General features: G+C 44.8%; 1 protein-coding gene across 4 annotated transcripts in view; it reads left to right on the top strand.

Annotated features, from left to right (window-relative positions):
• Positions 1-19,232, top strand: part of LOC141166296 (uncharacterized) — a 125,896-nt gene that overhangs the window by 35,251 nt on the left and 71,413 nt on the right. For 2 of the 4 annotated variants that reach the window (XM_073652847.1, XM_073652846.1), the window contains exons 5-9: positions 2,878-2,967; positions 4,547-4,659; positions 7,745-7,762; positions 7,891-7,976; positions 12,236-12,336. In XM_073652847.1, coding sequence (XP_073508948.1) covers positions 2,878-2,967; positions 4,547-4,659; positions 7,745-7,762; positions 7,891-7,976; positions 12,236-12,336 — 408 coding nt within the window. Of the gene's footprint in view, positions 1-2,877; positions 2,968-4,546; positions 4,660-6,192; positions 6,315-7,744; positions 7,763-7,890; positions 7,977-12,235; positions 12,337-19,232 lie in introns of those variants that run through there. The other 2 variants (XM_073652848.1, XM_073652849.1) reach the window with 2 other exon arrangements.

Genomic DNA, 19,232 nt, shown 5'->3' with positions numbered 1-19,232 from the left:
GGCCGCCCGCCTTGGGTCTGGCTCAGTGTGTGGTTTGTTGGGCCACCTACCTCAGGTGGGCCCCTGTGTTGGGCTACTCGCATCGGGTCTGACCCCATGTCTGGTGTGTTGAGCCACCAGCCTCGGGTCTGGCCCCGAAGGATGGGCAGCCCGCCTCGGGTCTGGCCCCGTAGGATGGGCAGCCTGCCTCGGCTCTGGCCCCGTAGGATGGGCAGCCCGCCTCAGCTCTGGCCCCGTGGGATGGGAAGCCCGCCTCGGTTCTGGCCCCGTGGGATGGGCAGCCCGCCTCTGGTCTGGCCCCGTGGGATGGGCAGCCCGCCTCGGGTCTGGCCCCGTGGGATGGGCAGCCCGCCTCTGGTCTGGCCCCGTGGGATGGGCAGCCCACCTCGGGTATGGCCCCGTGGGATGGGCAGCCTGCCTCGGGTCTGGCCCTGTGGGATGGGCAGCCCGCCTTGGTTCTGGCCCCGTGGGATGGGCAGCCCGCCTCGGGTCTGGCCCCATGGGTTAGGCAGCCCGCCTCGGGTCTGGCCCCATGGGTTAGGCAGCCCGCCTCGGGTCTGGCCCCATGGGTTGGGCAGCCCGCCTTGGGTCTGGCCCCATGGGTTGGGCAGCCCACCTCGGGTCTGGCCCCGTGGGTTGGGCAGCCTGCCTCGGGTCTGCACCTGTGGATGGGCCTCCTGCCTCGGGTCTGGGCCTGTTTCTGATGTGTTGGGCCACCCGCCTCGGGTCTGGGTCCGTTTCTGGTGTGTTGGGCCACCCACCTCGGGTCTGGCACTGTGTCTCGTGTGTTGAGCCGCCCGTCTCGGGTCTGGCCCTATGTCTGGTGAGTTGGGCCTCGCGCCTTGTGTCTGGCTCCGTCTGTGGTGTGTTGGGCCTCCCGCCTCGGGTCTGGCTCAGTGTGTGGTGTGTTGGGCTACCCGCCTCAGGTCTGGCCCCATGTCTGGTGTGTTGAGCCACCAGCCTCGGGTCTGGCCCCGTGGGTTGGGCCACCAGCCTCAGGTCTGGCCACCAGGGTTGGGCCGTCCGCCTCGGGTCTGGCCCTGTGGGTTGGGCAGCCCGACCCAGATCTGGACCCATGTGTTGGGCAGCCCACATCGGGTCTGGCCCTGTAGGTTGTGCAGCCCGCCTCGGGTCTGGTCCCGTGGGATGTGCAGCCCGCCTCGGCTCTAGCCCCGTGGGATAATCAGCCCGCCTGGAATCTGCACCCATGGGTTGGTCAGCCCGCCTCGAGTCTGCACCCGTGGGTTGGTCAGCCCGCCTCAGGTCTGCACCCGTGGGTTGGGCCACCTGCCTCGGGCCTGGCACCATGTCTGGGCAGTCCGCCTCGGGTCTGGCCCCGTTTCTGGTGTGTTGGGCCGCCCGCTTCGGGTCTTGCCCCGTGGGATGGGCAGCCCGCCTCTGGTCTGGCCCCGTGGTATGGGCAGCCCGCCTCGGGTATTACCCCGTGGGTTGGGCTGCCCGCCCTCGGGTCTGGCCCCGTGGGTTGGGCAGCCCACCTCAGATCTGGACCCGTGGGTTGGGCAGCCCACATTGGGTCTGGCCCCGGAGGTTGTGCAGCCCGCCTCGGGTCTGGCACTCTGGAGAAGTGCAGCCCGCCTCGGGTCTGGCCCCGTGAGTTGGTCAGCCCGCCTCGGGTCTGCACCCGTGGGTTGGTCAGCCCGCCTCGGGTCTTGGCCCGTGTCTGGCGTGGTGTGTTGGGCCTCCCACCTCGGGTCTGGCTCCGTGTGTGGTGTGTTGGGCCGCCCGCCTCACATCTGGCCCAGTGTGTGGTGTATTGGGCCGCCTGCCGCGGGTCAGGCCCCATGTCTGGGCAGGCCGTTTCAGGTCTAGCCCCGTTTTTGGTGTGTTGGGCCGCCCGCCTCGGGTCTGGCCCCTTGGGATGGGCAGCCCACCTCGAGTCTGGCCCCGTAGGATGGCCATGTTATCTACTATATATAGAGGTGTTATCTTTCATTGTAATCCTGTATGTGATGATAATGACACTGCTGAATAGTCTTCTGTACTAGTACAGGACATTTGATTCTAGCATAAGGCTTAGAGGACAGAGTGAAAATTGCAAGATTTCTGATTTTGTTTTTAATATAGACAGTGATATGAAAAAAAAAACATAAAAAATTGAAAAAAAAATACATAGTGAAACTTCGTCACACACTGTTCAGCACTTCTGTACATAAGATGGCTGCAGGTGGAGGGTCATGTGACCAGGCCTGTCCGTCAGCTTCCTCCAATTATAAAGCACCTCACACGGGAAAGCTACCTTTCTATTGGAGAAGGCTGATGGTCTGGTCACATGCTCCTCCGCCAGCAGCCACATTATGGAAAGAAGTGCTGGTCAACATGTGAGGAAAGATGCACTAACAAGAGAAAGTGGCCGACCCCTTTAGCATAAAAACCTCATTTAGAGAGAACCTTTCACTGGAATTTTTTTATTTAAACTAAGTACCTTTTCCAAATGCCACTGTTCCACTATTTTGGAACAGTTTTTCTTTTTTTCCTTCTGTGACCCCCTCCTCCTTTGATCCAAAGTGATGCCCCCCCCCCCCCCGGTAATAAAGATGCAATTTTTTTCTGAATGAATATCACAGAACTTGTGTCACAGAGGAGAACAAACGCCCTCAGAGAGGTTTTGTGGTATACACCCAGTTGGATATAAGGAAAATTTGCATCTTTATTCCAAAGGAACATAACTTTAAGAAGTGCTAAATTCTTTTGTGTATGTCATAATCTCCTTCAAAAGAAGTATCTGTAGTGTTTCTTCATGGCACAAGCAGGACAAACAGACAAACTGAAATGACCACGTTTGCTTAGGATGATTACCAGAGTTTAACATTCTGATAAATATGTAAGTGCGCCTCTGTAAGCATACAATCTGTCTAGTTTTTCAGTATTTATTCCAACATAAATGAATTGGAAGAAGACCAATCTCTCAGACAACCTTGTGTGAATTTGGATGAGACAGCATTTCAGGTGAGCTATTGATTCAGGTAAAAGAACAGCACTAAAAGTACTATGCACATTAGATTTAAGGCCCCGTCACACTTAGCGACGCTGCAACGATCCCGACAACGATACGACCTGTCAGGGATCATTGCTGCGTCGCTATGTGGTCGCTGGTGAGCTGTCAAACAGGCTGGCTCACCAACGATCAGGGGAGCAGCGACATCGTGGAAAGAATCTTTCCACGATGTCCTGCTCCTGGTTACCAGCCTGCTGAAGCAGGAGCAGGCTGGTAACCATGGTAAACATCGGGTTACTAGGGGCACACGCGTACCTGGTAACCCGCTGTTTATCATGGTTACCACTCTGCTACGGTGAGCGGGAGGTTACCGCTCACTTTAGCAGGCTCATAACCATGATAACAGCGCGTGTGCCCCTAGTAACCCGATGTTTATCATGGTTACCAGCCTGATCGCTGCTCCCGATGTGTGCTGACCAGTGGGAGGGCAACGACCAAAAAAAGGTCCAGGACATTCTGCAGCGATCAGCGACCTCACAGCAGGGGCCTGATCGCTGCAAAGTGTCACACATAGCGACATCACTGGTGAGGTCGCTGTTGCGTCACCAAAACCGTGACACAGCAGCGATCTCGTTAGCTATCTCGCTATGTGAGACGGGGGCTTAAGGACGCAGACAGATTGGATTGAATCGCTACCCCCCTGACCTGAGCGTGACAGCTGTATAGAAATACATCACGATGTAAAGCTTAGGTCAGGAGAGGTGCCGGCCAGTCCGAGGATTGCGATCTGATCCTCGTACAAGAAATGCGGCCATCTGTCTGCGCCCTAAAGCACCACTCCAGCTGTTTTTAATTGTGGCCCTACTAACGTAAGATCCCTGCACTTAATATTATACTCACTACTCTCTGTCTTCAGCTCTTCCTGGCGCCTCTCCAGTCTCACTCCTCCATCTTGTGACCACAAGTCAGAGATAACGGTCACAAGCTCTCAATGCACGTCTACGTACGAAAGCCAGAATCAGGCTGTTATAGACTTGCATTGAAAAGCGACTCCTTGGCATGCTCCAGCAAACACTGGAGAGATTCATGCAAAAAGTCAATAGTAGCCAGCTTACCCAGATCGTAGTTTCTCCTTGGTCCGATCATCTGCCAGAGATCCGCACGGAAATGAAGGAGGCACACCCTCTTGCAAATGCTTGGAACCAAAGCAAAATGTCCAGCGGAGGAACCCTTATTTTGACATTTTTCTTAAAATCTTTTTATTCTTCAACAATCCTTAAAAGAACATCATTCCTTTTCGGACCAGGTATGTACATACAGTGGGCACTTTATGGCAGTATAGAGGACGCCAATCGGCCATATTGAATCTAAATGCCTGAAGATCACCAGCAGTGGTATTCTGGTAGCAGCTTACCTCACTTTCTCCATTGAAGCTGTCTCCAGACTATAAGACGCAGGCACTTTTTTACATTTTTTATTTTTTTTTTGCTGAAAAGCTTGTCGTAGTCTATGTTCACACATTGCATTTTAGCTGTGTTTTTTTAGTCCAAAAAATACAGTAATTACTAGCTTCTATTGAACTGTTAACAGGTGACTGGAGCAGTGAGATCTGCAGAATCCGCCATGTCTCGTCTCACTGAACTTCATAAAGTCGTTATGAGCCATCTGAGTCACGCAGTATCTGCAGGGACACAGGCTAAGAGGTAAATGTGTAGTCGTCTAGGGGGCGGTAGGCAACTGTTTTGTACAATATTGGTAATTATTGGTATCTGGGTTATTTTATATAAAATAATTTGTATTTAGTTGTTTACAAATTATTTTTAGTCTCCGTGAACATAATGTTATGATAAAGTATACAAAATGTGACTATTTGTGAGACTTCAGGCCATAAATAAAATGTACAAGCAATGTATTTATTGTGGAGTAATCTCCTTTGTAAAACCTACAAGAATTACAGCAATTGTATAAAATAATAGCTTTATTGTTTCAAATTACATAGAAAAGTAGAATATTTTTTTTTACTGCGTCTGTGAAGAGCGGCAGGGTGTGAGATCATTTCAGGTTGGGCCAGGATGGGAAACATAAAAAAAAAATATAGGTTTATAGGGGCAAATGGGGGCAAGTTAGGGGACAATACTGTTGTAGCGCCAACTGGAGGGCTAAAAGAAAGAAAAAAATTGTAAAAATAAAGTATGAAAAAAAACACTGAAAAATATTTTGCCACTAAAAATGCTGTTGAAAAAATGAAAGCAAACAAAAAAGTACACGTTTAGTATTGCTGTGTTCGGAACAACTCAAGTTATAAAACTGTACCATAACCCTTATGATGAACACCATAAAAAATACACCAAAATTGTAGCTTTTTTATTATGCAGACACAAAAAAATGTAATAAAAAGTGATCAAAAAGTTGCATTGAAAAAAAAAATGGTATAACTGAAAATGTAATCTCATCCCGTAAAGAATGCGGCCCGTCTACGTTAATTTTTTTCTATGTGTGGCCTATTTACCTAGCTGAACTTTGAAACCCCTGGTTTAAAGGGAACCTGTCATCAGATATATTCCACATTGGTTAAAAATGCTCCTTAAATTGAACCTCACATGAAACTCATGCTGCTCAAATCACGGGCACATGAATCAGTGTATGGCTGCTTTATTGTAGCCGTGTATGTGTTACTCTGAAACATACCGTACTTTAAAAAGCTGACGAGGAACTAATGGGCCAATTTATTAAGCATTAATAAGCATTAATAAAATGACAGTCTTAATGAGGGACGTTCTGAATAAGATGTGCCTAGTTCATTTAGAGGGACACGCCACTTAATATTTTAAGTGCACCTCAAAACTGCTGTGTGCCTCCGCCAGAAATGTTACTCCAATCAGGAACTTGAGTTCGTTTCTGGGGTTAGTTAATCAAAACTTTTATTGAATTATTCCAGCCCTAGCTCTGCCTGTTTTGGTGAAGTTAGCCAGGACTGGAGTGACAATGCCAAAAGTCATTTTTACACAAATTCCAAGGTGTTTTACGGCAGAATTCTGACATAAAACACCTTAAAAGGGATAGGCAAAGAGTGGAAGGATCCAGCGGTGCCGGCTGTTAGTCTTGTATTAATAAAATATACCTTTTATTTGAGCCATTAAAAGAGCAAATTTAGTCCACATGTTAGCACACTTGGTGCTAATGAGTACAGGTACTTAGAAATGTAGCCTATGCGTTTCGACTTTCGTCTTAGGCATGTGACTATGACTAACAGCCTGCAACACTGGATCCTTCTGCTCTTTGCCTGTTCATGTTGTGGCTGCTCTGCCATGATCCATGCGAGACTCTGGTCTGCATTGGGATCTACACGCCCTTACCGGTGAGCTATTTTTTCTTTTTATACCTTAAAGGGGATGTCCAGGTTTGGCACTAAAGTTTGCAGTCACTGTATGTGACTGGAGACTTGAGAATCTTCACAGCACGCGCTGTCAGGATTTTCTGGTGCCGGGAGCAGGTGGGTAAATTTGACCACAAGATATGCATATTCCTTGCCACATTCCGACTAGACATGCGCAGCCTCGCTCAATTCACTTGTATTGAACGAGGCCACACTTGTCTAGTCGGAGTATGCATATAGTATACTTGTGGTCACAGGACCGCATGCTCAAGACCCCGGAGATTCCTAATGTGTGGATTGACAAGTCTGCAGTCACACAGAGTGCCTGTGGTCAGCATACCTGCTGCACCCCCCTGCATCCCTGCCATTCCTGCCAACACCTGTCGTTACAGCTCCCTATCCCCTTAGGGGTTAGCTGCTACTGCTGGACACCGCCCTGTAGTGGTATCTGGCAGCTACCTGCCGCACAAACCTGACTTCACCAATGGAGGCTCCAGCGAACACCAAGGTAGCGGCTTAGTTACACCCCTCTGGGGTAAGTCCGGTCCGTGACACAGTGGGTCCTCGATCCACGTTTGCGCTAAACAGTCCGAGCGCGAGCATAACAGTCACATTGATATAAATAGCTGATGCATCCAGAAATGGCCGCCTTGAGGTTCAGCTAACATTGCGGCATATAATCATATATAAGTACAAAATAATAACTTTTAAAGCAATCAGTACTTATAAAAAATGGGCTCCAGCGCTTCTTGTGAAAAATATTTTATTGTATTGCAATATATGTGCTGTAGCAGAGGTCTTCAGATGAATAAGACAGGTATTTTTCTTATAGTTACTTTTTGCTTTACAACAATTTGTAATGCAAAGTTCACCATAGGTACATTTTATAGGGAACCTGTCAGGCAATTCTTGCTGCCCAAACTGCAATAAAATACTATGAAGATCTGGTCGGGGACCGTAGCCAGAGAGCAAAGTACCCCAGTGCCGCCCCCGACTGGATCTTCTCATTACCGCAGCAGGTGATTGATACATCTCTCTCTGTCAGAGAGACCTGTCAATCACCTAGAGAGAGGGAGAAAGCAAGGGGTGGTGCTGCACTAGTCTCATCTCCCTCTATGATGCCTGGACAGATTTCCAAAGTATATTATCTTTGAAATATCAGAATGTTTCAGAGATAATATACCTGGCTGCAATTGTGCAGCTAAGCTGCAATTCATGCTGCCCACGGTTTTGGCAGCTTGAATCGCCTGCCAGGTTCCCTTTAAATATGTAATCCATTATAAGAATAGTTGTGCAATGCTGTACAGAGATTTCACATTGAGGTGAAGGACTGCAGATAACATTCAACAATAACAACCAGTATAGGTATTGATGTAAATTAATACACTTGTCTCTTTGCTTGTATTTTCCAGAAAACCTCTAGATGACAGGTATGTAACACTGAAGGCAAACACTGATGTCAGAGCTCATAGATCAGTAGTGTTCAAAAGTTTATATTTATACACATCATATGACTACATACCTACTAATACTACTGAACATGGTCTTTGCCCTACAGGGGCAGGAAGAAGCTGGAGAAATTGCTAAACCAAGCAAGACAAGATATTGGCCAACTGACTGAGCAGCTGTTACAGACACAGGAAGGTGAGCAGATTTTTGCTACTTTATTATGGGCAAGCAGTGGTGTCCTAACTACTCAGGTAAATACCTGAAGTCGGATCTTCACAACATGTTTGTGGAAGTGTACAATGGCACAAACAAAATAGCTTTCAGAGGACCTCAGAAGAAGAATTGTTTATGCTCACTAGGATTGAAAAAGTGACCAAACCATCTCTACACATTTTAGTCCAGGAATCCACAGTCAGACAGATTGTGTACAAATGGAGGAAATTCAAGATTATTATTACCCTCCCTAGAAGTAGTCAGGCATCAAAGATCACGCCCAAGAACAAGGAGTATATTAGTCCATGAGGTCACAAAGAAACCCAAGGTTAACTCAAGGCAGCTAAAGGACTCTCTCACTTTAGCTAGCTAATGTTAATTTTCATGAGTCTACCATCAGGGAAATACTGAACCATTGTGTGCATGGCAGGATGACAAGGAGAAAGCCACTGCTCTCCAAAATGAACATTGCTGCCCAACTGCAGTTTTCCAAAGATCACTTGGACAAGTCACAAAGCTATTGGAACAATGTTTTGTGGATGGATGAAAACACAGCATTACAGCATAAATACATCATACCATCTGTGACACATGGTGGTAATAGTATCAGGGTTTGGGCCTGTTTTGATACATCTGAGCTAGAATGGTTTGCCATCATCAAAGAAACAATGAGTTCTGAATTACAGTGCATTGTGAAAGTATTTGGCCCCCTTGAACTTTTCTACCTTTTGCCACATTTCTGGCTTCAAACATAAAGATATAAAATTCTAATATTTTTGGGAAGAATCAACAACAAGTGGGACACAATCGTGAAGTGGAACGAAATCTATTGGATATTTTAAACTTTTATAACAAATTAAAAACTGAAAAGTGGGGCGTGCAATATTATTCGGCCCCCTTGAGTTAATACTTTGTAGCGCCACCTTTTGCTGTGATTACAGCTGCAAGTCGCTTGAGGAATGTCTCTATCAGTTTTGCACATCGAGAGGCTGAAATTCTTGCCCATTCTTCCTTGCAAAACAGCAAGAGCTCATTGAGGTTGGATGGAGGGCGTTTGTGAACACCAGTTTTCAGCTCTTTGCACAGATTCTCGATTGGATTCAGGTCTGGACTTTGACTTGGCTATTCTAACACCTGGATACGTTTATTTTTGAACCATTCCATTGTAGATTTTGCTTTATGTTTGGCATCATTGTCTTGTTGGAAGATAAATCTCCGTCCCAGTCTCAGGTCTTTTGCAGACTCCAACAGGTTTTCTTCCAGAATGGTCCTGTATTTGGCTCCGTCCATCTTCACATCAATTTTAACCATCTTCCCTGTCCCTGCTGAAGAAAAGCAGGCCCAAACCATGATGCTGCCACCACCATATTTGACATTGGGGATGGTGTTTTGAGGGTGATGAGCTGTGTTGCTTTTACGCCAAACATATCGTTTTGCATTGTGGCCAAAAAGTTTGATTTTGGTTTCATCTGAGCAGAGCACCTTATTTCACATGTTTGGTGTGTCTCCCAGGCGGCTTGTGGCAAACTTCAAATGAGACTTTTTATGGATATCTTTGAGAAATGGCTTTCTTCTTGCCACTCTTCCATAAAGGCCAGATTTGTGCAGTGTACGACTGATTGTTGTCCTATGGACAGACTCTCCCACCTCAGCTGTAGATCTCTGCAATTCATACAGAGTGATCTTGGGCCTTTTGGCTGCATCTCTGATCAGTCTTCTCCTTGTTCGAAATGAAAGTTTAGAGGGACGGCCGGGTCTTGGTAGATTTGCAGTGGTCTGATACTCCTTCCATTTCAATATGATCGCTTGCACAGTGCTCCTTGAGATGTTTAAAACTTGGGAAATCTTTTTGTATCCAAATCCAGCTTTAGACTTTGCCACAACAGTATCTCTGACCTGCCTGGTGTGTTCCTTGGTCTTCATGATGCTCTCTGCACTTGAAACTTAACCCTGAGACTATCACAGAGCAGGTGCATTTATACGATTCTTGATTACACACAGGTGGATTCTATTTATCATTACCAGTCATTTAGGACAACATTGGATCATTCAGAGATCCTCACTGAACTTCTGGAGTGAATTTGCTGTACTGAAAGTAAAGGGGCCGAATAATATTGCGCGCCCCACTTTTCAGTTTTTAATTTGTTACAAAAGTTTAAAATATCCAATAAATTTCGTTCCACTTCACGATTGTGTCCCACTTGTTGTTGATTCTTCCCAAAAAAATTTGAATTTTATATCTTTATGTTTGAAGCCAGAAATGTGGCAAAAGGTAGAAACGTTCAAGGGGGCCAAATTCTTTCACAATGCACTGTATACCAGTAAATCCTAAAGGAAAATGTCAGGACATTTGTTCAAGATCTGAATTTCAAGTGAACATGGGTAATGTAGCAAAAAAACAACCAAAGCACACAAGTCGCTGTATATAAGAATAATTAAAGTAGAATAAAGTTAAAGAGCATGATTCATCAAAGCTTTTACACCAGTATTCTTTGCGACTTTTGACTTTGTTACATCATTTTAAGCCCAGCTGCAACAGAGTGGGTGGAGCTGGGGTGGGACAGGGGTGTGATGACCACCGCTCATCAAATTCATGACAAATAGAAGTGTTCGCTACACCACAAATCTTACTCCAGCAGTGACTGGAGAAAGATTTCCGGAGAGGTACACACGGAGGTGCACAACACTCATCCAATGATCCTGTTTATGAAGAGGCGTACATACATGAATGAGGAGCCTCTGACTCCAGCACATTTCCTCATCTAGACTGGCAGGAGCAACACAGACATTAATGAATCAGGCCTAAAGTTTAGGAACAAGCAAGTCAAAGGTTTTTTTGTCTAGCTTTGTGTGTTTTGCTCCTTTTTTTTGTTCGCACCAATTCATTATTCAGATCACGTGAAGTCATTATCGGTCTTTACTCCTCTTTGGTCAGACCTCATCTGGAATACTGTGTACAGTTTTGGGCACCACATTTTAAAAAAGACATAGACAAACTGGAGCAAGTTCAGAGAAGAGCGACCAGAATGGTGACTGGTCTGCAAACCATGTCCTATGAGGAACGGTTGCAGGATTTGGGAATGTTTAGCTTGCAAAAAAGAAGACTGAGAGGAGACTTAATAGCTGTCTACAAATATGTCAAGGGCTGTCACATTGTAGAAGGATCATCTTTATTCTCATTTGCACAAGGAAAGACTAGAAGCAATGGGATGAAACTAAATGGGAGGAGACACAGATTAGATATTAGAAAAAACTTTTTGACAGTTAGGGTGATTAATGAGTGGAACAGGCTGCCACGAGAGGTGGTGAGTTCCCCTTCAATGGACGTCTTCAAACAGAGGCTGGACAGACATCTGTCTGAGATGATCTAGTGAATCCTGCTTTGAGCAGGGGGTTGGACCAGATGACCCAGGAGGTCCCTTCCAACTCTACCATTCTATGATTCTATGATTATTCTATTTGTCTCCATTTTTACGTCTATCTTATGTGTGCTCAGTGCTCACCTGTTTTCGTTTTTTTTCCCACTTTGTGGTCGGAGTTTAGCAATTCCAGATATTTTCAACTGATTCCTCAATTGAGACTTTTTAAATATACTCAAAAGTTGTACAAGGGGTCACACCAGATACTGAAAGCAAAGGTTCACAAACTTTTGACACTAACAGACATGTGATTTTGTATCCTTTTCGTCATTCAAAGAAATGACAAAGTCTAATATTTTTGACTCATTTGTTTGATTTGGTTCTCTTTATCTAAGTTTATTACTTATGTGAAAATCTGATGTAGTTTTAGGTCAAATTTATGCAGAAAGAAATGAAGCAGCTCCCCAGTCAGTAGTATAAATCTGTCCCTTTAGGTACTCACTCGCACGGACACCGTCCTGTGACCAGTAATCAACATAGAAGAAAAAGTTTTTCTAGCAAAGTGGTATCCAATTTCCAAACTTTATTATGCAAAAATAGCATTTTCAATCCAAACAGAAAGTTACGCAGTGCTTAAGCCAACATTTTTCGACAGATGGTCTTAATCAAAAATTTTCAAGCATCACTGTAAATGTGGTTAACTTTATATTACAGTAGTCTAATATGCCATTACCACCATACCATCTTCGGAGCTCTCCAGATGTCATTAGAAATACTTGACCTAGATCATACCGCATAAAACGTCTGCACACAGAGATAAAGGGCCATGTCAATGCAGAAAATCTTTTCATGAATTTTTTCATTGTAATTATCCTATTTTAGATCTAACATTGAAAGATCAGAAGATAAAGGAGCTTCAGAAGCAGAATGAAGTGAGAGTGGTGGAAATCCATCATGTTAAAAGTCAAATGGAGGCCACAAAGGTAAATATCCAAAATGAATTAAAAGGTTGTACACGTATAATCACAGGAATATTTTATTAGTTTTGCTATTTTAATGTGTATAGTTGGAAGTTACGAATAATTGGTAGAAAAATAACGCAAGGGTCAAATCAACACTGGAGGCTCCATGCAGATTCTCTCGAAAAAAAGCTGGATGAAATTGCATTTTTTTTCCCAGGAAAATGATAGATGCCATAGTAATAATAATAACAATTTTTATTTCTGTAGCACCAACATATTTTGAATGCCATGATGGAAACCTCACAGAACCCATTGTCTTGAATGCACCTTTGGGGTCATCTTGATGAATCTCGCATTGAATCTTTTTGATAATATATCTCAAGTAAATGCTTTTGTATTATCTCACTGTAACCCCTTCGCTCTGCAGCCAATTTTTCCCCCTTCTTCCAAGAGCCATAACTTTTTTATTTTTCCGTCGATGTTATTCTTTGTACGCCATTCATTTTTTTTTTTTTTTTTATAACTGTAATTTTTATTAAAATTTTTCACATATTTTAGCAAACATAGAACACAGAAAAGTCATTCACATTTTCATATCAGAGAAAACACTTAGGCCTCCAACAAGCCGGCCCATTAGAGATCACTTTAAAGCTTTCAAATTCAAATATCTGATATGACATCCATTTTAAATAACAGTCCATGAAACGCAAAGGAAAAAAACAAAACACAGACAACACAGAGAGAAGGAAAGGAAAGGAAGAACGATATAGACAAAAGATCAAGAAGCAGTTGATCATTCACTACGCTGCGCCCAATAGTAGTCCCATGGGGCCCATACTGTCTCGAACAGGTCCATCTTTGCATTAAGACTTGCAGTCAAGGACTCCATCCTCCTCACATCACAGACCCTAGCGTAGTACTCTTGTCTTGAAGGTGGTGAGTTCCTTTTCCAGCAAAGAGCAATCATGCATCTCGCTGCTGTCAACAAGTGGAGGACCAATTTGGAAGAATGTTTACCCATTCCCTCAGGGGTCACATTGAGAAGGAAAACAGAGGGCTCCAGAGAAATCTCTGTAAATAGCACCTCCTGAACCAGTTTTCTTATTGTTTCCCAAAAGGGAACTATTTTGCTGCAGGACCAGAAAACATGTGTCAGAGTGCCGACAGATGATCCACATCTCCAGCATATACTCGGGACCTGCGGGTTCATTTTATTCAGGACATCCGGCGTGTGGTACCAATGCATTAAAATTTTATATTAGTTCTCCTTGTATAGGGTACAGATTGATGGCTTAGCTGCTTTAGACCATATTGTCTGCCATGTCTGAGGGGAAAGCCTCCTTCCCAAGAATCCCTCCCACTTAGACATATAAGGGTGCTGGAAGATGGGTCCACCCACCGGTGAATTGATTATTTTATATATATCCGAGATCAACCCCTTGGTAGAGGGACCTCTCCTGCACAGCCTCTCAAACTCCGTGGGGATGGACACTTTATATGAGCCAAACAGGGATCTTGCAAAATACTGAATCTGTATGTACTGATAGAATTCCCGGTTAGTGATGTTAAAACTTTCTTTTAAATAATCAAACTGATGTATTACTAAGGTGTTTCTGTCCACTATATCCGCAAATCTAAACAATCCCACTTTGATCCAGGGATGAGCCATCGATGATTCTTGGCTCTGAGGGAGCAAAGGCTGAAAGACAAACGATATCATCGGGGAGTGTTTAGAAGAAAGAGGAAATCTCCTCCTACAGGTGTCCCATATGTCTCTAGTGAATTGCATAGGGCCCAGTAAAGTGGTTTGGAGTTTAACAGATTTCTCAGACCACAGTAGTGAATTCGGATGAACTGGGGCTATCCATAATTTTTCAATTTCTGTCCACTTATTATATGCCCAAAGGGATGACCACGAGGGAATCCTTCTCAAGTGAGCCGCCCAATAGTATTTAACCACATCCGGGACCGATAACCCCCCCTGCTCCCTCCCCGAGATCAGTACCTGCTTGGAGATTCTATGCCTCCCATTATTCCATATAAACTTCATTATACAGGATTGGAGAGCCCTCAACTCCCCCATAGGAACCCCAACTGGTAGAGTTTCAAAATAGTAGTTGAGTTTAGGAATAAGGGACATTTTCACCGCCGATATACGCCCCAAAAATTAGATATGAAGATTGGCCCACTTGACCATAAGACCCTTCAATTCTTTAAAAAGGGGCAGAAAATTATGAGCAAACAGAGTCCCATAGTCTGGCGTTATATTAATCCCCAGATATTTGATACTCTCTGACTTCCACTGGAATTTGTAATTCAGCTTAAGATGATCTAATTCTTCATGGGGAAGGTTTAGTGGAAGTGCCTCTGTTTTTTTAGAATTAATCTTATATCCTGAGATCATGCCACATTCTCGAAGTGTCACTTTAAGATTAGGGAGGGTGATATGCAGATTCGTGAGGGTCAGTAGCACATCGTCTGCAAATAGGGAAATTTTAAATACTTTACCCCTTACCTCCACCCCCAATATGTCAGGATTGACTCTTATTGCTGCCGCTAGAGGTTCGATACACATGGCAAACAAGAGTGGGGATAAAGGACAGCCTTGCCTTGTACCATTTGCTATAGAGAAACTGGGCGATACACAATGGGGAAGTTTAATGGACGCCGTGGGAGAAGAATAAAGGGCCTTTAGTGCTGTTAGAAAAGCACCTGATATCCCAAAAGTCTTCACTGTCTCAAACATAAAGGGCCAATTAAGGCGATCAAAAGCCTTTTCCACATCAAGACTGAGGAGAAGCGCCCGAGACTTATTCCTATTGACCACATCCACCCGGTCCACAGCCCTCCTTGTGTTGTCTCTTCCCTGCCTGAAGGGCACAAGCCCCACCTGATCCTTATGAATCATGTGCGGGAGCCAGACATTCAGTCTATTTGCAAGGAGACGGGTAAATATTTTTAAATCCGAGTTCAAGAGGGCTATGGGCCTATAGTTGGCGCAGTCAAGGGGATCTCTACCAGCCTTGTGAATTAACACCAAATATGAATGAGACAGCAAGCTAGGAATCGGGGTTCCCGTCAGGAAGGAGTTAAAAAGGTCAACCATATAGGGGAGTAGTATATCCCCAAGAGTTTTATAATATTGATAGGTCAAACCATCCGGGCCTGGTGACTTACCCAGGGGCAAATCTTTCAAAATGTCAGTTAATTCCTCAAGAGTGATCTGTTTGTTAAGGGACTCTTGTGCCTCCGTTGAAAGAACTGGCAGACTAATCCTCCGAAAAAAGCTGTCTATCTCTGATTGCCTATATTCTGGATTGCCTGCCAGTGGGTCCTGAAGATTATATAATTTCTTCTAAAATTTATAAAAGATATTTGACAATTCCCCCGGGTCATAGTGGGTACTTCCCTCATCGTCTCTAAGAGCCTGAGGAGCCACGGCCACAGAGCGATCCTGCAATTTACACCATTCATTTTAATATTCATTTTAATGGAAAACGGGGAAAAAAATTCCAAGTGCAGTAAAACTGTAAAAGAAAATGCAATTCTGCCATTTTCTGGTAGGCTGGGGGTCTATTTATGGCATTCATTTCATAATAAAAATTACTCTGAATCCAGGATTATCTAGGTCAGTATGACTATGGTGATACCAAACTTGTAGTGATTTTTATTTATTTTATTTTCATTTAAGCGGTGAAAAAAAATTATCAACTTTGTGTTGCCATGTTCCGAGAATCGTAACATTACTGTTTTTCTATCAATTGAGCTGTATGAAGGCTTGTTTTTTGTGTGACGAGCTGATAAGTTTATTGATGCCAATTTGAAACGTATACAACGTTTTGATCGTTTTTAAATGCTTTATTTTTTACAGGACTTGTGACCAAAAGCCTAAAATTCTGGCATTTTTTTTTTCTTAAATCATATACCAATTGGGTTAATTAATGTTTATGATTTTGATAGATTGGACTTGTATGAATGCATTGATACCAGTGATTAAGATTTCTAGATTTTTTAAATTTCTTTTATATTTTTAAAAACTTGTTTTTATTTTTTAGCTCCTCAAGAGACTTTAACCTGTCCAATTGCTTACACTGTATACTGCAATACCATACTACCATATGCCATACCATAATACTGCAGTATATATTGCAATTCATGGTCTCCTTTTAAGCTTCTGGCTCTCATAGTAACCCATCAGTGTACCGCAATCATGTCACCAGGTGAGATTGGGAGCCAGTGCAGGCAAACACCAGCACACGTTCCATTTATGCCACTGTCAGAAATTGTTAGCTCAGCTGGAGCCCACACGTTCAGTATTTGGTCAGTATTTTACATCAGTATGTGTAAGCCAAAATCAGGAGTGGAACTGACGCGCCCCCTGGGCCATGTTGTGCTGCGTTGCGCATGCGGGGGATACCCGGAGCCGGATCCGATGGGGGTAGTAGTCTTCTTGTGGCGGTGACCCGGTCCGTGCCCAGGGTGTCAAACTAAGTGGCGGTGCTTGGCATAAGATGTTGTTTTGTTCGACTACGCCACCCGTTGATTGCGGCTATGAAGCCGCCGCTGCAGGGCAGACCGCTGAGGCCGGTGGTACGGTGGTGCAGCGTGGATGGTATAACCCCCAACGGGAGGGGTATAGCCTCAGGGCAGCTGGAGAGGCAGGGAGAAATGATGGTGGTCGTGGTGGTGTGACAAGGAATCACTGAGACGTGCGGTTGCAGTTTTCACAGCTTTACTCACAGTTCTTTATCAGGTCACTTGTGCGCAGTAAGGACCACCCGAGCCGTGCTGCGCCCACCAGGTGAGGGACTCGGCTAACTCCCAGGCAATTCCGGAGCGTGGTCCAGGGCTCCCCTCTCTTCCTTCCTACTGGCCGTCCCCACTAGGGACCCACCTTTGTCCGGCTCCCTCGGGCCTTCTGGTGGTGAAACCTTTCCCGGTTTCCCTGACCCTATATGGTATGCCTTCCTGGTGGATATCGTGAGGGGTCGCGCCAAGACTTGACCACGACCTCCGGTTCCTGGCTGAGGATAATTGGCCTCCACCAATTTGGGATCCGGTACCCTTCTCTGCCAACCCATCACCCGTTAACTCGTGGGATCTCAGGGTTCCCTCTCTTCTTGCGTCTCTGGGCCTTTCCTGGTGTTCCTGTTTCTCCTTCTTCTTCTTTCTCTCTCTCTGCCTCAGGCCTCCTCTCCAGGCCTGGCTCTGGAGCTGGGCCCAGACTGAGCCACAGCTCTCTGTCAGCCCTCTCTGGCTGAACTCCTCTCTGAACTGACTCTCCTCTGAACTGGACCCTGTCCTAAGATGGTGCCCACCTTATATACTCCCTTCTGACACCCGAGCCCAGGTGACTAGCACCCGATGGGCTCCTACTTATGCCCAGAGTCCCTCCCCTCTCTGCTCCTACACCACTGGGATGTTCCTCCCCCCTCCCCACTCCAGCCAGGGACAGAAGCTGTCGTACCTGCACATCTATCTGGTGGGAGTACCGTTGGTCTGTCCCCCGGAAATGGGGTGAGTGTAGTGCATGCAGCTAACTGAGCTATGTTCCACACTCCATCCTTACCCGGGAGTGGAATACCACACCTCTGGTTCGAGGTGCAATACCCCTGTAGCAGCCGAGTCCTCGGGGTGCTACAGAACAATCAGAGGAAAAGTATAATAGAAACACGTCACCTCTTCTACATTAATCACCCAAGCCTGGTTTTGGCTTACAAAAACTGATGTAAAATACTGAACGTGTGAACATGACCTTAGAGACAGATGTTGGCAATTTAATATAGCCAGTATCCGCCCCAGGTGGAAAGAGCTGAACTTCTGACCCTTCTCCACATGTGATCATCCCCGCCATCACGTACATTTACGTGACAGTGTTAAGGGGTTTAATTAAGAAATAAAAACTTTTATAGACATTAAATAATAGATACAACTGCGCCACAATACATTTCAGCTGAATGTGCTTCCTCGGATGCCCATCCAATTGCAATAGGCGCTGGCGCTTACGGATTACTATGGCAGTCGAGAGCCTGTTGAAGAAACCCCGTCCCCGGCATCTTTGTACTATTCTCAAACTGAGCTACTGTGTATGCTGAGGTTCAAAGGAGACTGAGATTTAAAGGAGGGGCCTGAAAATAACATTTATTTAATCCTAAATGTCGATTTAATGTAATAATCTAATTGCTTTTCTAATATACTTTAAGTAAAAAGTCCCTATTGTTCCCTCTCTACTGTAACTGCTTTAGTTATTTATTTTACTTACTTCTGGTTTGATGACGCATCGTTTGAGTGTCATGCTGGGATACTCAACCAAGTATACCACAATAATGTGGTATTGCAGTATATAGATTAGGGAATAAAAAAATAAAGTAAAAAATATATATATTTTTAAAAAATATAAAAAGTTAAAATCAATCCCTTTTTTCCACGATTGAAAACTACAACTCACTCTGTTAAAAAAAAAAAAATTAAAAAAAAAGCTGTCATACAGTTATGTCAATGGAACAATAAAAAAAAGTTTTGGCACTTGGAAGAAGATTAGGAAAATTAAAATGCAAAAATAAAAGTTGGCTGTGCATGGAAGGGGTTAAAGGGAATCTGTCACTAGGTTTTTGAGACCAGCATGATATAGGGGCAAGTACCTTGATTCCAGAGATGTATCACTTACTGGGCTGCATGTTGATTTTTTTTTTTATAAAATCACTGTTTTATCCCGCCCACACCAGTGATTTACAGCTTTTGGTGGATACTGTGCACAGGCAGAAAGCTACCAATCTGGGGCAGAGATTAAAGTAGTGAGTGACAGCAACGCCCTCATATGAATTGTCATCAGTGGGGCGGCGCTGGTGTCACTCTCTGCTTCTATCTCCGCCCCCTGCTGGCATCTTTTACAATTAGAAGCAGAGTGCCAGCACTGC

This window comes from Phyllobates terribilis, unplaced genomic scaffold (assembly GCF_046119375.1).
Source record: "Phyllobates terribilis strain yellow unplaced genomic scaffold, ASM4611937v1 Scaffold_11__3_contigs__length_659146591, whole genome shotgun sequence".
Classification (NCBI taxonomy): Eukaryota; Metazoa; Chordata; class Amphibia; order Anura; family Dendrobatidae; genus Phyllobates; species Phyllobates terribilis.
The sequence above is the reverse complement of the archived record's forward strand: the minus strand, read 5'-3'. Positions and strand labels throughout refer to the sequence as shown.